The 23,315-nt window shown below is 39.6% G+C and overlaps 4 protein-coding genes across 6 annotated transcripts; 1 reads left to right on the top strand and 3 right to left on the bottom strand.

Annotated features, from left to right (window-relative positions):
- The first annotated feature begins 213 nt into the window (after positions 1-213).
- Positions 214-3,622, top strand: myl12.2 (myosin, light chain 12-2). Its single transcript, XM_084368434.1, has 4 exons — positions 214-347; positions 2,045-2,254; positions 2,470-2,631; positions 3,152-3,622. Exons 2-4 carry the CDS (start codon positions 2,071-2,073, stop codon positions 3,322-3,324), a joined length of 519 nt encoding a protein of 172 aa, XP_084224560.1. The 5' UTR covers positions 214-347; positions 2,045-2,070; the 3' UTR covers positions 3,325-3,622.
- Positions 3,623-3,710: 88 nt separating this feature from the next.
- On the bottom strand, positions 3,711-6,677 carry bag1 (BCL2 associated athanogene 1). Of its 2 annotated transcripts, none has more exons than XM_084368430.1 (7): positions 6,572-6,677; positions 5,870-5,998; positions 5,690-5,772; positions 5,500-5,613; positions 5,303-5,410; positions 5,156-5,221; positions 3,711-5,065 (listed from the first exon to the last, which is right to left on the bottom strand). In XM_084368430.1, the coding sequence occupies exons 1-7, from the start codon at positions 6,606-6,608 to the stop codon at positions 4,976-4,978; spliced, it is 627 nt and encodes a 208-aa protein (XP_084224556.1). In that variant the 5' UTR covers positions 6,609-6,677; the 3' UTR covers positions 3,711-4,975. The 2 variants fall into 2 exon arrangements, with proteins under 2 accessions (XP_084224556.1, XP_084224557.1); XM_084368431.1 differs by having other exon boundaries at positions 5,156-5,218.
- A 1,509-nt stretch (positions 6,678-8,186) lies between these two features.
- LOC311266571 (charged multivesicular body protein 5) lies at positions 8,187-12,173 on the bottom strand. Its single transcript, XM_084368990.1, has 8 exons — positions 12,000-12,173; positions 11,552-11,656; positions 11,413-11,459; positions 10,535-10,628; positions 10,078-10,149; positions 9,493-9,601; positions 9,069-9,184; positions 8,187-8,650 (listed from the first exon to the last, which is right to left on the bottom strand). Exons 1-8 carry the CDS (start codon positions 12,066-12,068, stop codon positions 8,600-8,602), a joined length of 663 nt encoding a protein of 220 aa, XP_084225116.1. The 5' UTR covers positions 12,069-12,173; the 3' UTR covers positions 8,187-8,599.
- Positions 12,174-15,034: 2,861 nt separating this feature from the next.
- oprk1 (opioid receptor, kappa 1) lies at positions 15,035-22,734 on the bottom strand. 2 transcript variants are annotated; one of them, XM_084369278.1, is made up of 3 exons: positions 22,718-22,734; positions 19,643-19,995; positions 15,035-17,940 (listed from the first exon to the last, which is right to left on the bottom strand). In XM_084369278.1, the coding sequence occupies exons 2-3, from the start codon at positions 19,983-19,985 to the stop codon at positions 17,402-17,404; spliced, it is 882 nt and encodes a 293-aa protein (XP_084225404.1). In that variant the 5' UTR covers positions 19,986-19,995; positions 22,718-22,734; the 3' UTR covers positions 15,035-17,401. The 2 variants fall into 2 exon arrangements, with proteins under 2 accessions (XP_084225404.1, XP_084225403.1); XM_084369277.1 differs by lacking the exon at positions 22,718-22,734 and adding an exon at positions 21,784-22,587.
- Between the last annotated feature and the right edge of the window lie 581 nt (positions 22,735-23,315).

The following is a 23,315-nucleotide window of genomic DNA, read 5'->3' as shown; positions in this document are numbered from 1 at the left end:
GGTGGGACATGTAAACTGCAGCGTTCACCGTTTGAACACATATAAAGAGATTATCAAATGAGCTGTGCTTCTTCAGTAATGTGAGTGTAAAACTCATAGACATCTTTTCATTATGCTCACACACTGTTTCACTGACTCTTCTTCTCCTTTGTAAACAAACAGAAACAGACACGAGGACGACATGGAATATTCCAGGCAGTTGGCTCCTCCCACCTCGGGCTGTGATTGGCCAGTTCTGGAAAGAGGAAATAAAACATTGATGTTTCCTCTCCTCCATCAGCCTGTGGATGCTCTGCTAGCTGTCTTCTCAGCCGTTTGGCACTAACGCTTGTATTTTCTAAAGTCAGGTGGGTGAGTCACTCTGCTGGGTTGTCTTTTCCTCTAAATGTGGCGCCTGTTAATGCCACATAAAGCTAATGTGTCTCTTGTGCGTTGGTCTCGGTCAGCTTGCTAAAGCTAGTCTGGTCAGACAGTTATTTAGGTCAACAGTGGGCTAGCGTTAAGCTAGCTAAGTAATGCTAGCTAATAATAAAATGTTTTGTTAGTTAACGCTGCCTGACGTTTTGTGAAGTGCGTTGGGTAGCAAAAATATGTTGCAAACCAAATATAGGTCATGACTTCCTCACATTATTGACCACTTCATGACCATTTGTGTTTGTTCCACTTATTGTTAGCGCGTGTGAGGCAGGCTAACGCTAACATCATTTGTTGTGCAAACCTTATGACTGTATGCTGGACAGTAAACTCGTTTTATTGAATTGTCAATATTGTAGTTATCTTGGCAAATTTCCTCTTATCAGTTATCATAAAGTAAATAACGAGAATCCCATACAGCTAAATTGAGGACATCTAGCAATTGTTCAATTTGCTGAGTTCAGAGGTCCATGTTTAAAACTGGGCCCTGTTCTACATGTGTGGGTAGCTGGGTTGGCTTGGTTAAAGATGGTGTAATATAAACAAGAAAAATTGCAATCTCAATTAAATTGATGATGATGACACTTTTTGTGTTGAACTGACTGAAGTCATTTTCACTGTCAGTTGATCGATATAGGACCAATGGAACCAGAAATAAAGGTTATTGATTAAAACATTTTAATCGGAGTCCTACAATTATACACATGATTGCAACAAACAATTTGAGTTGAGTCACTTTAATCAATTATGAGTAGATTATTCAGTTTAATTCAAACTTTATTTTAGATTTACAAGATCCATAGCAGAAAGAAAAATATAACATACAAGATTTGAAAAAACACACACACAGAGACAATTGATCGACCTCATTGAAAACTGGTGCATGTGTAGACTCCTTCATCAGTGTTTTCCAAGCCTGGATGAGAACTGAGAGCAGCTCTTCACAAGTCTCTATGATGCCGTTCTCAGACTCATCCAAGCTACACTTTAAATTATACATAAGAAGTGCCTCATATGTAGGAGCACCAGAGGACACAACAGCAGACTGGCACTATGCCATCTGGGAACCTGAAGCAGCAACCTCCTTGCATCATTATAAGCCATACACCAGTTTTTCTGTAGTTTAACCACAAGTGAGCTGTATAGACTGGTTAACAGAAAGCTCAAAATAATCAACATTTTACAGTAATAGAAAATATATTAGATTTAAAGTATATATGCAGGAATAATTACTGAAATCTGTTTGCTGAGAATTTGATTTGATGGTTTCTGCTCCCCACTCATCGCCTTTAATTTCAAAATAAAAGAATACTTTTGCTTCAGACAACTTCATATTAGATTAACAAGTAAATCCTGTAACTGATCAAAGGTCTACAGAAGCTGTATTGATTGACAGAATCACTCCATCACTTGTTTTTCCAGTGAAAATGTCAAACATTTGCTTGTTCCAGCTACTTAAATGTAAGGATTTGCTGTAACCTGACACATAACCCAAAACAAGAAAGACAATGTCTACAGATCATACTAATATTTCTGGTTATCAAAATACATTTGACAACATTGATATGAATTTTAGATCACATTGTCAGGCCCTGGTTGACAGCTTTCACATATATAATCTGTTTTACAGGAGAGGGGGACACACCAACTGCCAACATGTCAAGCAAAAGGGCCAAGGGAAAGAACACCAAGAAGCGCCCTCAGCGTGCCACCTCCAATGTATTTGCTATGTTTGACCAGTCTCAGATTCAGGAGTTTAAGGAGGCCTTCAACATGATCGACCAAAACAGAGATGGTTTCATTGACAAAGAAGACCTTCATGACATGCTGGCCTCATTAGGTAAACCTGACCTTATTTTCACACATTTAGACATATTAAATGTCCTGTTTTCAAGACTGTTCATTTGATTTGTAATTTAACAAAGATTATGGATTAAAAAATGAAGGTTAGGTACAAAAATACATGAACATCTGTTTTTGCAAAGCCAAAATGCTCCCAATATCGGTAGATGACAGTGGGAGTTGTAAATCCTCATTACTCTGACCATTTCACAGGTAAGAACCCCACAGATGATTACCTGGAGACAATGATGAACGAAGCGCCAGGACCAATCAACTTTACCATGTTTCTGACCATGTTTGGAGAGAAGCTGAACGGCACTGATCCTGAGGACGTGATCCGTAATGCTTTTGCCTGCTTTGACGAGGAGGGAACTGGTGAGTTGGAAGGTTTTTGTTTTCATTAAATTATTAAAGCTGCAGTTGGCTATTTAAGCTATTATTGTCTAATCTGCCATTTTCTTGAATAATCCAATTAATCACTTTGTCTAAAATTATCACAAAATTGTTTGCGAATGTTTTTTTTTTATTATTTAGAAAAGGATGTGTTAATTTGCTTGCACATATATGGGTGGGTTTGGAGTTATAATTGGTGTTCAAAAATAGAAGAAGGAATATGTGTATTCATGTTGCATTTCAACATTTGATATGAACATCTATTTTGAAAAAAAGAAAACGGTTAAAAAATTCCCATGAGTGTGACGGCAAATTAGGAGAAAATTATGTAACAGAAAGTCATCTTATTTTTATATGATTAGTTCTCAACTCAAACAAATACATGAATCAACTAATTAAGTTTAATTTGCTGTACTTGCTTGAATGTTAATTGCAGTAACCTGCTATGCATATTGTTGTTTTCCCCCCTTTTATATTTCAATAAAAATGTCCTCTCTCTCAGGTATGATCCAGGAGGAGTACCTGCGGGAGCTGCTCACTACGATGGGTGACAGGTTTACAGATGAAGATGTGGACGAACTCTTCCGAGAGGCGCCCATCGACAAGAAAGGCAACTTCAACTATGTAGCATTCACACGTATACTAAAGCACGGTGCAAAGGACAAAGACGATTAGTGGCAGAAGCAGCTCTGGACAAAGTTTATTCTGTACATCTTGTTTATCTTTGAGTCTCCACTTAGAACAGCTATATCCTGTTATTTGGCTCATGACAAGCTTCACCGTGGTATAGCTCACTGAAGGTCATTTGTTTAAGCTGCTTGTTGGACCCCCCTCCAACTCCTCAACGCTACTCTCAAAGCTCATTTGCACATCTGTGAAAGCACCACTGCAGGGTCTGTATAAGCTAGTAAAGATGTAAGACCTTCACGGATTTAACTGGAAATAAACTGAAATGAGGAGTCTGTTATCGTGACTGGTTTGGTTTTACTGATCATTTGTATTTTGTGGGAGTTAAGAAGTTTGGAGATTAAAATGTGTTCTGAGATGAATCACTAATGCACTTCATTTTTCAAAAAGGCTTTATTTTAAAACAAAGTAAAATCGATAAGATGCGTCAGTCTTAGTGACGGTTTAAAGTAGGGCTGCAACCAACTATTGTCAATTAACATGCAGATGATTTTAACAATTAATCGATTGGTCTATAAAATGTAAAAGAAATTGTGAAAAATGCTCAATGCAATTTCCCAAAGTGATGTCTTCAAATTGCTTCTTTTATACAACCAAAGGTCCAAAACCCAAAGACTCTTTAATTACTGTCATAAATGACAAAAGCCAAATCACCTTGTCCTGGCCACAAATGTTTAATGCTTGAAAAATTACTGAAATGATCCATTGATTATCAAAATAGCAATTCATTTTCTTTCACCGTTGAATCGACTAATGGTTGCAGCACTAATTTAAAGTAATACCAATTCCACAGATACATCATTAAATGGGATCAGTCACTGAATTTAAAGAAAGGCGTTGGCTTTGACTCTCGATGTAGGTTAAGAAATTTACATTATGACTAAAAGTATATGGACAGCATTGTACTTCTGGTGTGGGTGAGGATTGCATCAGTTATTTCCGGGACTCTTAAATATTAAAACGTCAAGAAGATAAGGGAAGAATGGCCATTACATGTTCCTGATGCCGTTAGTTGGATTATGTACGACACTTTGGCAAAAGTTCACGATGGACACTTTCCTGTCGCAACATGAAAATGCCCCTGTGCACAAATCGAGGTCGTTACAGACGTTCTTTTCCCAGTGCGGAGGTGAACATGACCTCAACCCTATCCAAACACCTTATGGATGAATTGGGGCTCAAGCAAGAGTAGACAGCACACATACATGTCCACATACTTTTGGTAATGTTGGTACATTGCAATAAGAAAAAAACATGTTTTTGTACAGAACTGTTCTTTGACATCATTATTAATAATTTGATAGACATTTGGCTGTGGCTGTTCTATTCAGCACTACTTTTTGATGGTCTAAGGGGATCTACACAATTTGCCACAATTCAAAGCACCTCTGATCCTTTCACAATGTTACTGTGGTTACAATATCACGAGGGAGCACTTCATATCTGTCTTTAACCCAGGTAAATGTATCCCAGCTGTGCCCAGGATCAGCGCAGATATCCATCTTCCTTCTGCTCCCAGGGATTTCTCACACATCACGTTAACAATAAATAGACAAGGAGCTGCTCCACACAAGTTTTCTGTACATTTTGCAGTTGCTCACAGAGCAATGAATAGCACATGATATGGGAGACTGTAGCTCTACTCCGCCAGGGCGAGATTTTTCGACTGGATCTTCGATAGATGGTCTGATATACAGGCCTCGATCTTGTCACACTGGGCCAAGAAATCCTATTGACAGAAAATAAAAACACTTAATTATATCTGTCAGTATTCTCTGTGGTTTTCAGTCATTTTGGTGACACTGAAAAAAGGGCTTGCCTGCACTGTCTTCACAAGTCCCTTTTTCTTCATTCTGCAGTCGTTGAAATTTTCTGGGAGACTCTGCTGAAACAAGAGGTTTGTTGTTTGTTACGACATAAAAAAAACATGCACACAAAAATAAATGCCTGAACTAAACTGGGTTACCAATGCATCAATCTGCTCCAGGATCTTCATGAACTGTTCCGCTGCTATTTTCACTCTGTGGTCTAGTTTACCCAACGCCTCTGCCTGGAGGTCTTTGGCCAGGAAGCCCTGTGTAAGGGATGGGTGATTATCTAAGATGTTCACAGAAACAAGTGTGGGAAAGTTTTGCATCATAAAATCTGTAATTGATTGCTTACATTCTTGAGTCCAGTCAACTCCCCGTCTACTTTCTCCAGCTTTTTTGCCGTCTGTTCCACAGATTTCTCAATGTCTTTCAGCTTCTTCAGCTCAGCTTCTTCCTCGGGACTGTTCTGTTTGCAGATTATCGTCAGGATTTGATCGCATATCGGTCACACGTCAGAGACATCACACATGTAAAGGTCTTACCCGCTTTCCGATCATCATGAGTTTGCAGCCGTCTTTTAATCCATAGCTGGACAGACTCTCCTCCATGTCTTTCAGGGATTTTCCTGGATTTCCAGAATGGACAGGGCAAGGTTTGAGCTGAACATGTAATATGATACTCAAGCTCACATAGCTGGGAGACAGAAAGACATACAATTTTACCTTTGAAGATGATTTTCTGTGAGGTTTGTGGGACTCCGGTAGCTTGAGTGAGAGCATCTGACAGGTCTTTGACAGCGGGACCCTTGCCGTCATCCTGGCCAGTTACTGTGATGCTGTGTTTAGTAGATCCTGGAGGGGGAGAGAGACATTGTGGCTGCAACTATGGAAATGCATTAACACTTCCCTGTGTGGGAATTAGATGGAGATTCCCTGGAACTAAGTGGATTAGTTGGATATTTAGGTTTGTCATTTTCTTCACAGAAAGTTAACCTTTGATTGAATGTTATAAACCAAATGTAGTTGAGCTAAATCATGAAATTAGTAGGCTACATGTTTCCCTTGATGTTTATGACTTTCTGATGGCAAAATGTTTGAGCATACTCTTAATATTACAGAAAAAAGGATTAACAGTAATATCTTCTTTTTTTGTCAAAATGACAAACATATAAGCTGAATAAGAAATGATTGTCAGATGTCAGGTTTATAAAAAATAAAGAATCATCAAGCGAAATAAGTCAATGCAAGCCAGTTAACGTACTAAACTGAGTTACTCGTAAATGATAAGTGAAGGCTAGCTACATTAGCTAACCAGTTCCTAGCTACACCAGCGATGGTCGACATGTAAATCTTAAATAAAGTTATATTTCTATGGGTACATGCCATGTGGTAATAAACGTGTAACATCGTGAAAAATCCCATTACCGTAGGCAACTGTCACAGTGATGGTTTGCTCTGACATTATGCTGTTTAGCGTCCTGTAAAATCACAGCATGAATCACAATGCTAACTGTTGCTGATGGCTAACAACTTCCGGGGCAAACCGGAAACACTTCTTCTAGCTTTTTTTTTTTTTTTTTTTTGCTTTTTGACTTTTGACTTTCTTAACTACTGCTTTTTAAATTCACTTTTTATTAACGGAACAATACATACAAACAAAATGCGCTCACACAAAACGGATCATACCACTCGTATAACCTGAAAGTGTTGAAAAATAAGCGCATGTATCTCGTATTAAACAAAACAAAAAGTTTTCACCGCATTCTCCTTTTCAACAACAAAGAGTAGCGCTATGTTCACATAGTTGTCTGCAAATGTGCCCAAAGTTAGTTTAACAGTCAGGAGTCCTCTAGTAGAAATGCTACGATAGTGTGCAGATCCGTACTTCACCTGGCTCCGTGGCGCAATGGATAGCGCATTGGACTTCTAGTCAAGCACTTGAGGAGTGATTCAAAGGTTGTGGGTTCGAGTCCCACCGGAGTCGGTTTTTTGGGAGGAAAATCTGCTAATTTCCCCTGATCGAGTGATCCCACCCTGGAAAACCTGTAGTGATCGACATGTCCTGAAGGCAGCATTTCAGGTGAGGTTCATGTGTGTCCGGTTATATATCTTATACAGCCAGATGCTCCCACGCACTTCCTCTGATGTAATCACTTTAAATCACTTAAAATAAACTTTTTTTTTTAATGAAATATTTAATGAACAGATACATTTAATTAGCACTGAGGACACTTTTGTCATGTCTGGCAGTTATATGCAGCATTGATGTTTAATGCAGTGGGCACTCTCACCTATACAAGATCTTTGGGGGCTTGTCGATTTCCCCTGATTCTTACCAGACATTTACATTTCAAAAGAGGACCCTGTGAACATGAATATCTATATTCATATACTATTCTAGTCAGGCGAACCCATCACTCCCACTGATGTAAACAGTTTACATTTATAGAGCAACTTGCAGCTTGGAGACCCCAGTGAATCAATGTGTAGGAGTGAAGTGTAGAAAACTTGATGTTTGTGTTTTTATTAAAATATGGTATGGACAGACATGATAGAATGATTCCAGTATATTTGAGACCTGACACATTTATATTTGACAACTTGTAGGCCAACAAATAAATAGATCATTATAGGATTCAGTATATTCATACCATTTTTTTATTCCAGGCAATAAGGAGATAGTTTGAAACTTCATTTAGGCGTTCAGGTGAAGAATTAATAAGCATTTAAATGGTGGTGGTGGGTTGGAATAAAAGACCAAGGTGATTGTGTTTCTGTATGTACTTCTATTTTTGCGTACTGATCTAAATTCAGCGTCTTGACTTTAAATGTATTTAATTATTTAATAACTGCCTTTGTGTTGTATTGTTGTGGCACTGTTCCTTTATTATAATATTGCTGGGTTTGCTCGCACCCTGAAATCCATCCTGTCATTTGACTCATTTACTTTGTATCTTGTGTTTTTGTGAACAGTAAAGTTGTGTTGATGTGAAAGCATGAAGGTTTATGTTATCAGAAAGAAGGAAAGAAGAATTCAAGGTTAAATTAAAACATGTCATTTATTTTGCATGTTTCAAACCTGCAGACCTTTGTACAGGCTCAGTGGGAATCAACTCCACTTCTGAGAACTCAAACAAAATGGTAATGACTCAACAACACACAAAGCTACAATGAAACAAAACAGAAAATAAATTATTACTCAATAATACTGGTGATAAAGGAGACTGATGAGGGTTAGACAGCAGGTCAAAAGAAAGACAAGGGGAATAACATCTTTAAAAAAAAGGTTCAGTATGTTACAAGGCCACATGCTAGCACGGTAGTGGTAACAGTACACAACCCAACACAGCATCAAAATCGTAGTGTTCTCAGGTCAAATGGTTTTGCATGTATAAATGTTACTCTATAAAAGTGTTTTCAGTCGAAGTGCAGTTGTTTTAATCCATCCCTTGTTTATGTGGCGGGAATCTGGGGCAGGCCAAACTCATCCACCAAAACACCATCCTGAAAACAAAAGAAGAAAACACTTCAGTGACTAGACTCACAAGCAAACAGACCTCCAAACGCACACTCACATTTCGAGTGTTTTTATTCTTTCAGTAGGTTTATTTTGAGCAGGATGGAGCTGTCAGAGCTGCTTGTAAACAGCCTAAGAGACCAATCCTTTCACACATTTAAGCCCATTTACCAGACAGAAATATTTATTTAACATTGGCGCCATTATAGAAGGAAAAATACATTACTTTTAGACAGACAACCAATCACAGAAAACATGTTTTACCACTTTGTAAAAGGTATTGTATTGTTACATAGAAATTCAGTAAAGAGTAAAGTCATCTTAATAATGCAATACAATACAATAACTGCTTGCTTTTGGTCCATGGCATACCAATAAGTTTCAGTTTGCTCTGAAGACTGTTACCTTGTTTGTCTTGCTGTCACTGGGGATTCCCTCAGGGATAGACGGGGCCGCTGAGGCCTCGTCCAGGTAGGAGCTGTCATCATCCAGCAGCAGCTCATCACCCAGTGCATCCAGCTCTGAAACCACAATTACACCGTCATTGTAATCATGTTGACAATTATCAAAAAAGAAGGCAAGACAAAAATGTCCAGGTTTTTGTCCCAAAAGCTGTTTTCTTTCAGGCAACTTCTTGTGTAATTTAGGAGATTTTTGACAGACTGAACGGCCTGCAAATGTTTAATATATTAACACACAGGGACTTGAGCCATCATAGGAAGAAAAATGACGATATACAGTATATGGTTTTCTGTAAGTAATTGTTTTTTACACGACTGCACAACTTGTCAAAAATGCAATATAAACATGTGGAGACTATCGGGTTTACCTGCTTCGAGATCATCCTCATCTATTTCTGGAGTGCCGTAGCTGCGGCTCAGGGCCTCCTGCACCTCGTTGGCGTCTTCCATCATGTCCTCCAGCTGATCCTGTAAATCCTGAAAGTAATACAAAAAAATACATGTGATCGTTTTTAATGTCAGATATCTCTGGCTGGAATATTGATTTTTTACTTACGACCTTACTATTTAAAGCTTTAGGAACAAGAAGTCAGTTATCAGTAGAGGATGCTGTAAATGAGCAAGACTTGGAAATTTTGCTCATCAGGCCACATTTAAACATGTATGTAAGAACAAGTTTTCAGGAACCTAACACTTTGTTTTTCCAAATTTTAGTCAGCTAACAGTTTTTGAGGTCTGAATTACAGAAACATATATAAAGTAAATTCTTTATATAAACAGGACAAGAATGGTGAAATATATGACATATCTAACATTACCAGGACAGAATCTCTACTCAGTTATGTATACGTCTTGACATACTTAAAGTGTTTGTGCTTGTACAAAAATGGAAAAGAATGAAATAAGTGCTGAGTGATAACACAAACAATGTAGTGGTATATAACAAAACATACATCGATCTGATCCAGTTTGACGTCCTTGTAAGCCCTTTTCATTTCCTTTGCACCGATCTTCATGGCCTCCACCTGGGAACAGATAACAGATTACACAAGGTGAGTTTAGTCACTGGTAAAAAAAAAAAAAAAGGACTCTGTCAGGAGTGGAAAAATAATCTGTCCTGTGTCTTCTCAGGTACACATGTTTTCTTGGTAAAGACACATACTCGTAGGGATTAAGTCAGGGGAATCTGGAGAGCAGCACTGTGGTCAGATTTCTAGACTTGACTCAGTCCCAGCTACTTCTAGAAACTATTTGGTTTTCTTGTAATTACAAAATCAAAACATTCAATAAAAAAAAATAACTTTTTAGGTTTGTAAGACAGCAAGACAAGACGCTGAATGACTAAAACTTGCTATGACCGAACGGTGAACCAAACTACTTGGGTTTCTTTTCAAGTCGTGTGTCTCTTACTGTTGTTTTGGTGTCCTTTAGTGTCTGGATCGTGTAGTTCGCCTGCTCCATGTTAAAAGACTGCTGAGCCAGCTGCTCTCTTTGACCTTCATACCTGTGTGAAACAAAATGCAGTTGGTTTTAAAGCATTTGCACTGTGCACAGTCCTCATTAGAGCCCTAAAAACCTACATTTGAGTGAAAAATTTGACAATGCAACAGCTCATAGTGTTGTCAAAAATTTGACATATTAGTAAATATCGATACTGAATATTTTAAACAGTTTCAATGCTAATTTTCCACAGTAACTACACCCGCAAGTTGTATTTTCTTGCTCTTTGTTCTATTCAACAACAAGCTGACACACACTGTTGCATTGTCTACACAGGCTTGCTTCATCCCACTTTTCCGACTATAGTGAGAATTCAATTAACTTGACAAACAGTGAGCGAGCTTTGTTATGTTTGTCCTTTAATAAAAAAAAAAAATTTTAAGCTCCTGTTTTTGTGTCAATCTTTCCCCATGGTATCATGCATGGTATCAAGGTTAGAAATTCCAGTATCGTGACAAAACTATTAACTACTTTGCTTAACATACGTTAACTTTTTTGATAAAGAAATCCTAAATTTGATTGTTCATGAGTCATGACCAAGACATGAGACATTTCACAACTGAAAACTAAGTTCTGTCTGATTATTAAACTTTGTAAGCGACATATTTTCTAAATAAACGCATAATTTATAGAAAATATCTTGATGCAGTACTTATCAGCCATCATAGACACAGACACCAATATAACTGTGCTTAGCTAAAACTGATCAATCGTACCAGCCATGATTAGACCGGTTTGGCTTTAGTTCTCATATATCTGACATATCAAAACATTTATGTAGGACTCACATTCTCTTCTGCTTCAGGACTCTCATCGCCTTCTGTTTCACCATGTTCTGCATTCACAAAGGAATAAATAAACCTGTTATTTGGTATATTAACAAGCTTTGCAACCTTTATACTTAGAGGTTGACATGTCGTGTGTTACCTTCGAGGGCCCGTCTCTCATCTTTTTCATCTGATCCTTGTACTTCATAAGTTCAGCGTCTAGTCTGCTAATCTTCTTTTCTATGGACTCCGACCTGGCATCCACCTGGTTGAGGAGAAGATCAATTAGAGCTGTCAGGATTTGCTCTATCCTGACAGAGAGCAGTCTTAAAATGCCCTGTATGTGAGTCTGTGTGTTACAGGAGATGGCTGCAGGGCAGAAAGTCTATTAGAGAATAGATGGATGTGGTTAACAAATACATCTGACAAATGACTAGGCGATATGGGAGCTGTTGTTGTGAAAAATGCTTAATAACTGGAGTTTGATAGCTAGCTAGCACGGTTTGCTGGTTTGACTGCCCTTTTGTGAACATGCTAGCTTAGTAACGACACCGTTAGGTAAGATAATACACATAAACAACACAACAGCCCCGCCTGACAGTACTCACATTCCCGATACAGTCCGACAGATTCGGAGGAGGCGCTTTCGGCTTCCCGCGTCCGAATATTCTGTTCATTTTCTAAACGTTTTATGAGAACTCAGCCTTTAGCTTTCCTCAGAAAATAGAAAATGCATCAAATGTAAAAGGATTTCTTCACTGGGGACACCCGGAAGCAACGGTTCAGACGCAAACGCTTCCCATTGGTTGGCGTAAACGGCTGTGACCAATGAGGGTTTGAGCACGCGGCTGCCCCCGTGTGGCGAGCACAAGGACTGCAGCTGTGTTGAAAACCTATTGTCCCCATACACACTGCATTAATCTTCAGTCTTTGTTACACCCCAACACTGCAGATATGGTGGCATTAAACAGGGCTCATTGATTTAGCAGACTACCTACCTGAAAATCAATATTGAATGATAATTCACAATGTGCAATTTACCCCTCCATAGATACAGTTTGATCGGTATCAATTTGTAATTACAAGTTGCAACTCCTGGCTGTATTAAAGATGAATAAATCAGTCACTAATGCGTTACAGGTCAGTAATTAGTGATGGGAGGAGTGTTTACTGAAGTACCAATACAAAGGTATTATTAACAACAAAGTGTCCTTTAGGCCTTCAACTAACAATTATATTCATTATTGATTAATCTGCTGATTATTTTCACAATAAATCTATTGATCATTTAGTCTCAAAAATTGTGAAAAATTAATATTTCCCCAGAGCCCATAATCAGAGAGTAACATCTTCAATTAGCTTTTTTTGTCCAAGAGTCCCAAAGGCTTTGGATTTACTATGATAAACGACAAAGAAAAGCAGTAAATCCTCACATGTATGCTGCAACCTGCAAATGTTTCACATTTCTGCTTTTAAAAAATAATTAAGTGATGATCAGAACAGTTGGCAATTCATTTTCTTTTGACTTGACTAATTGATTAATTCACTTGTCGTTGCTGGTCTAATGTACTTTAAATACTTCTTTAGACAGCATTTTAATGTTGGAGCCTCTTGAGGTGGAGCTGCTTAAATTAGTTCATATACCAGTGGTACATGTATCATACATCATAGTCCAGTTGTTCGCAGCCCAGGGATTTCTCTGACGGATCCCAAGATAAATCTGATGGGTAATGAGGTGATTAATTGGGTCGGAAAGAAGCAGCTAAAAGTCTTGCATTAAGAATTGTAGACTATTTTTATTTTGGACGTTTTACTAGGCAAAGTACCTCAATTAATTTCTGCTAGAAATAACTGGTTTAATTAGGGATGTGGGAAGTCAATCACAGTTGGGGGTGCTCGGGGGTCAGTCTATATAATGACTACTGGAATTGGAAATCACAATTTGGATGCAGTACAAAGGAGTAAAATGTTGCTCCCAGTGACATTTAACTCCTACCAGCATGCAAAACACATGAAAACTTACATGACTGTTCAACTGTTCAATGCTGTTTGCAGCTTTAATTAACATTTAAGACAACCCAACAGCTGCATGAATGCCAAATTGAAAAGTATCAACATGAGCCAAACAGATTTTTCTCAACCTGGCAACATTAACCTTGTTCTCATGAATGTTTTCCAACAGATGTCTAAAAAACAGATATCATCACTTGATATTAATATGATTAATAGTGCATATTATTAATACACATCATTTTAATTGCTTATTCACATTGTTTTTTTTCCCATTGTTATATCTATGATGTGCCCTACAGGAGGTCATGAGTGGCAGTCTTTGTTCTGAACAATGAAGCCTAATAAAGCCTCATTAAGCCTGAAAGATAAAGCCTGAACCTGGCTCTGTGTAACGGCTTACACATCAACCTTGGGAGACAGAGACAGAGACAGAGACAGAGAGAAGAAAAAAAATGAAAGTAATTTGGATCATTATGGGTGACAGAAGTCAAGGACCGATTGATAAAATTTTCCTCTCAAATCTCTGAGGATGCTCCTTGCCCCATTATCAGCTGCTGTAAAGAGCGCTGCATCTTCTACAAAAGGAAAATAACATCTGTCCATGGCAATTAAAAATGAGGGATCACGTCAAATCCTCCAATCTACAATACAAAATATACGTATCGTCTTAAAAATCGGATTCAAATGACAATGTTAATTTGTTATGTTAATTATTCTGACTTTGCTGATTTGACTTTGCAACATAACAATAACATATCGTCACTTTTTCAGTTGATGCAGTGAACCTTTTACATTTAGCTGCTGACCCCGTCCACAGGGACTCCTGCTTCTTCTTCTCCAAGCTGGGGGCCTGCCAACTGCAAAGCTGATACTAAAGCACTGATAATGGATAAGTACCTCTTAAAAATTCCAAAAAACCCAAACTCAGCTATCCCTTCAAAGGAAAAGATCACCCAAAAGTGAAAATTCAGTCATTGTCTAGTCAAACCTCATACCGAAGGAAAGTCGGGTGAATTTTCGTGATCCACAAAACATTTCTGGAGCTTCACAGCAAAACAGTGTTGCAGCATACTCCTAAATAACTGAAGGAGATTGGGGATTTGTTTAAAAATGTAAAAAAAAAAAACACAAAAAGAAATATTAAACAGCTCCCTACAGCTCGAGATCTAAAATTCATTTGACAAGATGTTATTTACACCATTTTTTAAGCCAAAATCTTCACTCTAGCTGCTAATCTAAGAGCGTAACCGTGCACTGAAGAAGGTGCACATGCTCGGCCGCACATCAAGACTGTAAATAAATAATTAAATATACAGAAGCTCCTCACACAGTGGCTTAATTTGCAGTCATAGCAAATTTCTCTACAAGGCCACCGGCACAAAACGCCACACAATTAGCACAACAAACCTTGGACTTCTGCTTTTTCAGCCAGTGTGCTCACCATGGAAACACTAACTTTGTGTGTGAGTTGAATAGCAAGAATGCAGGATTGGAGAAAACGAGTGAATCATTGGGGCGGTGGCTAACGGTGTCATGGCTGTTCTGTGACTCTATTCCACATCTCCGTTGAACCCACCTGGATATCATTAAGGAGAGAAATTAAACCCATTTTATCTTTAATGAAGCAAACTCACATTTTACTGCTTTATTGTAACTTAGTTGCGCGTGTGTGAAGCATGTTTTGACATTCAAAGCCTAAAGATACAGTAAAATATCCAACAGATACAATGACAGAAGCAGCAGCACATTATACATACATCATCGTTTGTCGTTTGTTTATGAATACAATCAAATCTATCGAGTAAGTGTCAGTATAAGATGAAACACATACTGTAACCAAGCTAACAGTGGGATTTGTAGAGATAATGCTACAATAACATTAAGCAGTAAGCCCACCAGGATATATTTTCAGAGCCATCACAGAAGTTGTGGCTAATTGCTGGTCTTTTAGAGCAAGCAAAATAGTTAAAGATAAGGCACACAAACAAAGGCACAACAACACATTTTCTGCTATAACTACTGTATCATTATCAGATTTAGACGGATAAATACGTGAATGTTTAGCTTTACATTAAGAAAAAAACCCTACAAGCCTTTCTGGTTTGATGCCTCTTATAAAGCTACAATAATAAAATAAAAAAATCACAGAAAATATTTGTTTGCTGAGGGAAAGCCTAATTTTCCTAAGGATAAACTCAAAAATGCATAGTTATCAAGTTGAAAATAAAACACGTTGAGCAGAGATTTACAGTATAAACATTCAATTGCACAAACCACAGAAAGCCCTGTTGTGTAGAAACAGTATGTCATCTGTTGCCTTGGAGCCCTCTGCCCAGTTTTCACATGTTCTAGCGTTTCAGAAAAGGTGAGAACACGCCAGGTCGACGGCACAACGTACATTGTCGAGCTTCACAGCGGGAAATGCTTTAAAGGTGTGGAGCAGTGTCAGATAAAAATAGCTTCCTAAAGCACAAAGTTCAGCTGTAAAGAGCAGTAGATGATGTTTGTCAGCCATCTCGTCGAGGAGAAAATGCTTTTCATTCAGCGTCGTCCCACAGAGGATGATCCCTGAGACGTTGTTATATATTCTACGTGGTTTGCTGCTAAAGTGAGGCTCTTTAAAGATACACAGACCATTCACAGATTTACAATACAGCAAAGCACCAAGCTACAATTCACATAAAACACCATCAGTTCAAAACAATGCTCATGATGCAGTTGATCTTTTATGCGTGTGTGAGAACTATATAAATCACCTTTATGTGAAAGCGTATCGGGTAATTTACAGGTAAACAAAATGGGATCAAGCTACATGATAAAATACTTTTGGTTTGTCTTGTTTGGACATCTTTCATCATCTTTTGATGTCAGCAGTGTGTAAAAATAACATTAGAATAAATGTTTTAATACATCAAGTGTCAGTTTCTTCAGAAGGGATTTTATACATTATGAAACACCGTCAAGTGATTTTGTATCTCGCTGGGTGCCGACGGCAGGCTGCTGTACGTGGACTAATCTAACCTTCATCTAAACTTCACTTTAAAGGATACATTTCGTGTGATTCTGCACTTTCTCTACACAATAACCAAACCCCACAAAAGAACCAAAAACAACAACATGTTCGTTTGACTTGTCCCCATTCATTCTTATTGAAGTCATAAATATGGTGGCCCTGAGGGTGAAAACACTTCAGGTTATAATACACTGACTATGGAGAAGTCCCACATTCAAGCCCACCTCAAAAAACCCAAACTATCACTTTAAGAGAGTAGTAGAGTAGTACACAGTAAACACAGGAAATGACACTGAATTGTCGCCAGGGACTCTGAAATGTCTCGTTTTCTGCAATGTCGATGTGTTTTTCAAAATCGTGTTGTGTTTTCTGCAACGTTCTTTCCAAAATGTTGCCTTTTTTCCGAAATGTTGTGTTTCCTTAAATGATGTTTTCATAAGTGTTGTTATGTTTTGGGAAATGTGTTGTTTAGTAAAAGGTTGTTGCATGTTGTGAAATGTTGCGTTTTGTTAAATGTTATTCTGTTTTCTAAAATATTGTGTTTTGACCGTCATAAATCCTTAAAAACAAGTCTAACAGGTCTACATTTCTGCAATATTACTCCAACAAGAGGAAATTGTGTATTTGTCGGGCACTATGATCACATTTGGTGATCTATTGAGTATTTCTGGCAGCAGGATCTCATATATGCGATTGTTGTTGCATTGATGTTTTTAATATATTTTGGTGAGGGAGTATCGTTTATCTGATTTTGGCTACACAGGCAGTACTGGTTTCGGTCTCTTCATGGGATTTGTTGACATTAAGAAAACTGTAAAATATCGTCTGATCAACCTCTAAGCGACCATGTTTTGGATTCTCTGACAACATGCTGAATAAATACAACTTTCCCTTTCCTTAGATGGCAGTGGTGATTTGAGTCAGTCCCAGGTCATTGGAGTCCTCCCAGCCCTGATAGGGCATAGAGGACATGTCCATGGCTAGTCATACGGGCCTGGCCTGCCTCGCGTCTCCCCGGCCTTCTGTGGGACACGAGTGGTCCCGCAGGGTGCTCCTCACCCGGCTCACCCCTTGTGAATCTCCATGTCCTTGAGCACCGGGGCAGCAAAAGTCCCTGAAGCACCTCTTGAAGTTCTCGTCCAGGAAGGCGTAGAGGATGGGGTTGAGGCTGCTGTTGGTGTAGCCCAGCGCCACGCAGAAAAAGTAGGCAGCCATGACGGCGGTGGTCTCGGGCACGTTGCCTGAAAGCGCCTTGACCAAGATGAAGATGTGGATGGGCGTCCAGCACACCACGAAGACTGCGACCACCACCAGCACAAGTCGAGTGATCCGGCGGAGGTTGCGGTCCTTCTCGCGTGAGCCGGACAGCAGGCGCACGCTCTTCAGCCGCATGACCATCAAAGTGTAGCAGACGGTGATGATGATGACGGGCGCCACAAAGGCGAAGATGAAGACACAGATCTTCATCAGGGTGTCCCAGTAGATGTAGGGTTCAGGGAACTGTAGGGCACACTCTGTCGTCCCTGTTCAAACACAGGTAACAACAAATCGACCATTGAGCTCAATGCTAAATCCTGATGTTAGCTAGATGCTAATGGTTAACGTGCTCACAATGCTAAAACTGTGATGATTAGCAGGTCCAGTATAATGTTTACCATGTTTACAGGGATTTGGTCATGAATCAAAGTGTTGGACAAATAATTGGATGAATGTTTTATGTTAAGTTCCCCCTTTAAATAAGCAATAAGCAGTTAAATGTATAAATGTTTATACACTTAAATTGATTTTATTCCACTATAATTCATTATAATCACTGTTGTAAAATGTAGTAACCCAAAAGTCATACTCGAATAAACGTAATGGAGTAAGAACACCTAAAAAACAAGTAAATTTGCCTAAAATGTAGTGGAATGAATGTAAAAATTAGCAGAGAAATTGAAATAGTAAAATAAAAGTACCTCAAAATGCCACTTGAATACAGTACTTGAGTAAATGTACTTAGTTACATTCTGTCACTGACTATAATGTGGTTGAGCGTAGCTTTAATCACATTTTAAGTGGTCATTAATGTGCGCCATTTGTCAGCAATTATAGCTTCTCTCTTCTCATAAAGACAAATTTAGTAAAATTATAACGGTGTCATCTTGTCAATCATGATCTGCTTTTACATCAGCCCCCGCTTACTGCAGATAATGGATGCTCCTGTCTTTCCTAATGTGTCTGCTTGTCACAGTGTGATGTACTTGTTTTATTGTCTTCTTCTTTGTGTTCTTTCACTTTGTAAGTCAGTTGGCTTGTCTGTCTATCATAGATGCATTAGATTCAGATTTATGCTTTATTGTCCTCTATATAGGAAAATTATTTTCACAGTCTGTAGTAACATTACGACCACTAAAGTCTACTACAGTGTGCCCAGGCTTCTTTACAGATTGGTTGTCTGTATCTGAGGCCCGGGGGGAGGAGGGTGAAGCAGATGGATGAGGGGGTTGCAGCGGCCGTGTGCAATAGACAGTGCTCTGCGAGTGGAAACAGTGTCAATGAGGGCTGGCAGGTCTGGAGAGAGGATACCAATTATGTCAGAGGATTTATCTGTGATTTTCAGGAGCTTGTTTCTATTAGTGAGGGTGAGCAGTACAGGACCATGGGTTCAATAATACTCTGGTAAAGAAGAAGCAGGAGACTGAGAAAGCCCTAATTTTACAGATGGCAGAGCAACAACTGCATTACTGTGTTCGTAAACTACATATATAAGAAATGCTCAGTAGGTAAGTCAACCACATGGCGGCACTAGAGGTAAAGCCAGTAGGATTCCTCCTCTGGAAACCATGACTGTCTTTATTGTATCTCAAGTGTCTGACCGATGGACATCGACATTCTTGCATAATGTCAGATCCTTTATTAGACTGTTGCAAAACATCTTTCAGGCTCTATTCTCCATCCAGGAGGACCCATTATGTCTGTCATTACCTATTCAAGTCAAGTAGCTGTAATGTAGGCTCTCATCAAACCTATAGAACATCCTCTTCATGGTATGAAGGATGCTTCCTGCAGCCAATTTAGATAATTCAAGGCGAGGATGCTGGACTGCAGCAGGGCTTCTGGTGGGAAATTGTCTGCAGCTCATAGAGGGTCTTTACGAGGTGGAACAAACCTGATCAAACTTAATAACTAAAGATGGAGTCTAACACGTGCGTAACAGTATGAATGCATGCAAGAACAAGGTACCGTTATTGGTCTTGGTGCTGCCAAGTATCATGGCGGGGACCCCGGCAGCAGACGACAGCACCCAGATGATCACATTGATGATCTTGGCCTTGACGGGCGTGCGGAAATCCAAGGCCTTGATGGGGTGGCACACGGCCACGTAGCGGTCGACACTCATCATGGTCAGCGTGAAGATGCTGGTGAACATGTTGTAGTAATCGATGGAGATGAAGACTTTGCACGCCACCTCGCCGAACGGCCAGGAGCTGAGCAGGTAGTCGGTGCTCTGGAAGGGCATGGTGGTGGTGACCAGAGCATCAGCCACGGCCAGGTTGAAGATGTAGATGTTGGTGGCTGTTTTCATCTTGGTGTATCTATCACGGAGGGGAGGAATGTAGGAAACATGAAGTGGTTGAATGCTCTGATGTCACTTTTTTCACTTTTTGTTGTTTAAATCCTTTCAATGTCCAGTGTATAGGATTTAGTGGCATCTAGTGGTGCAGTTACACTTTGCAACCAACTGAACACTGCTCGTCTCACACTCCCCTACGGTGGCTAAAAACATGAAAGGCCCTCTAAGATGGGTATTTGGTTTGTCTTGCCTGTAGTGCTATTTATCCGTCTAGATTGTTTTGGTGTCAGCTGCCAAGTTTTGGAGATGTAGGTTGTAGGGATGTCTGCTTTCTCTCCAATACAATGGAAGTAGATGGCACTCAAAGCACCAAAAGACACTCAACAGCAATGTCTTTTTCTAGAAATCATAACCTGATAAGTCACTGCGCAGAAGGAAGTGACTCAACTCATGGCAAGCCCCTAGGAGGAGCGCCAGGCTTTGAAGCCAACTTTTGTTGTGGCCAAACTGTGTAATGACATCACGTGACGCACTGGTGCCCAAAAACACTTTTCCCCATAAGCTTACATTGTGAAAGAAGCATCTGTAAAATGGTGGATAGATCATTTGGAAAGTCTAGAAAAGCCTCAAGATTGAATCATTTTATCGTTATTTAGTTAGCCAGGCGCTAAACCAGAAGCTAGTCTCTATAGTCTCTAGTGCGCACGCTCTATGGGCCCCACAACACGGAAGATTCAGATATTTTCATGCGCCACTGAGCAGCTTTCATAGGAGCGTCCTTGATGGTCGAGAAGCTAGCTAACGTTACAGCTCAGGAGGATGCCATTAATGTTTACATGTATACATTTCGCCCATAGAGTTGATACAATTGGTGGGTGCAGTTCGCTAGAAAATAACACGAGCTAGCTTAGTTAGACTAGTTAGCTAGCCTCTCGTACATCGGTAGATTCTGTCGTCCTTGAAAGAAGATAGTCCCTACATGAAACTGCTCACATCGAAGTCTGTGGATTATCTTGAGTAACCGGATCATGATTTCTGAAAAGAGAAACGCTAATGACTTTTTCCAATCTGATTTTTTATTTTCGCACTTTGTGCCATCTCCTTCCCTTATATTCCAGATAGGCTATTTCAGACTCTCCAAAAGCTCGACAATTTAACCCCAAAACAATCTAGATTTATAAACAGCACCACAGGCCAGATGGAAATATAAATTTTTGATGTTTTGCAGTGAACTGTCCCTTTAAAAATAAAAAAAAAGGAGCCAGGTTAATTACATCACTTTCAGAGATAAGGGTTATAGTTACAGGGGAGAACAGCTCTTTCCCTGAGCAAACAGATTATAAACAGATTGACTTCAGCAGCCAAATTACTGTATACACACACAAAGAAAATCCAAGGGGATGAAAATAACCCCCACTACTTCCCACTTCCTATCATCTCTTGTTAAGTTAGAGGCTTTAATCACATCCCAAATGAGAAAAAGAAAAGATTTTTATGAGGCTTTAATCAAAACCTAACATGAAATGTACCAGAGCCTGGAGAGGAAATATTGACATTACAATCACTGCAAACCTTGTTACAGTATAACGCTTTGTCCTCTCTGGTGAAGAAGAAAAAAAATAGCTCAGGATGCTGGATTCAGGGGTTATAAACACCTTCAAACATGCAAACTCCGAGAAAATATACATTTAATTTACACTCACATGTTCTACTTTATCGTGGATTATCTCCATGTATGAATAAGCAGTGGATTTCTTACTATTCGCGAGGCACACGCTCCTTAATATGGATATCTGACACATCAGCTCACCTGATGATGACATACATCACCAAACAGTTGCCCGCCAAGCCCACCACAAACACCACGGAGTACACGGCGACTATGATGGGGATGATGGGCGACATGGGCTCGGGCTCTGCGTCCCAGGTGCCGTTGGGTGTGTAGTTGAACACGTCGGATAAGCCGGGTTGCCAGGTGAAGTTTGGGATGCACTCCTCCGGCTGTCCCGAGGGACACCTGTCCTCCTTGTGGATGTGCACCACGCCGCTCTCCATGGTGCTGACCGCTGCCTGCGCGTAAACTGACCGCTCAACTTCGACCGCTGTCGGCGAGAGAGGACAGCTGGATTTCCCGATGACTGCCACAAAACGCACGGAGAGCAGACGTCTCTGTCAGCACAGTGACAACAGGAGCGCAACAGCCCCGCAGCTCAAGGACACCGTTAACAGATAAGCGTAAAAACACCGCCTTACCTGTTTTTACCTCCGCTGCCCCCCTCCCCAAAAAAAAGTTCTTCCACGCGCAACAGAGAATGATGAGGGTGAGTTTCTCAGAGGACTCTCAGCCGCAGATTTTAAAAATCCAGATGTTGGATATATGGCACAAGCAAAAGGTTTCTGGGGAAGTTGTGGACGAGCAGAGAAACCGCTGCCTGTGCCACCGCTGCGTCCCCGAAGGTGCGCACTGGAAGCCCGCACTGCTCATCCAGTGACATCAGAGGCTGAACACATATGACAGGCTCTCAAACATATGCATCTCAGTCAGCTGGAAGTACAGTGACTGCATGCATGTGGTTTTCTTCTAGGTAGATGCACCACTGGTGACCCTGTGACCACTGAAACATCTCGTTGAAAACCTCATTTGTTATTATGGGTTCACAAATGACCTGCAGGAAAAGTATTTCATTATTGAATCACCTGCAGTTTATGTCATATTTTATAAAAACAACAGTGAATTTACTCACCAGGACTGAAGGCTCAGCTATCCCCACCACAACGAGCTAAACAGGATGTACAAATACAATTGAGTCCCAATCAATCCTCTACTTACCGGGACCTTATGATTCATGATTATGTCATTTAAAGCAACATTATGTAGAAATTTCCCCCACAGTTTCTGAGTGCAACACTACTGTCTTAAAAACAAACCCCAGGTGCGTAACAATTAGTCAGGTGCTAACTACAATCAAAACTCAACGCGTCGTAACAGTGTTTCGTGTTGAAAACTTGTATCTTGAAGATAACATTCACCCGATTACAAGACACTGTACCATCAGAATGATCCTGAAGCTGTTATTTTAAGGTTAAAAAAGACAAAACACAACGTTGCTTTAAGATTATTGGATTGTTTTTTAACTAAAAAGGATTTTCACTACAGAGTCCAACTGTGTCTTCTTTTAAAAGCAGACTAAAACAACAACAAACAAGCTTTTGGACTGGAACAGGGAGCGCTTTATCAAAGATTTATTATTATTATTATATCTTTATTCCCTCTTAACAATAATAATAACAATAACACATTTTTATCCGATTCCTTTTTATTGTGTTACCTTCTCATCTCAC

This window comes from Pagrus pagrus (genome assembly GCF_965226575.1).
Source record: "Pagrus pagrus genome assembly, chromosome: 12".
Taxonomy (NCBI): domain Eukaryota; kingdom Metazoa; phylum Chordata; class Actinopteri; order Spariformes; family Sparidae; genus Pagrus; species Pagrus pagrus.
This window is presented reverse-complemented; position numbering and strand designations above follow the sequence as displayed.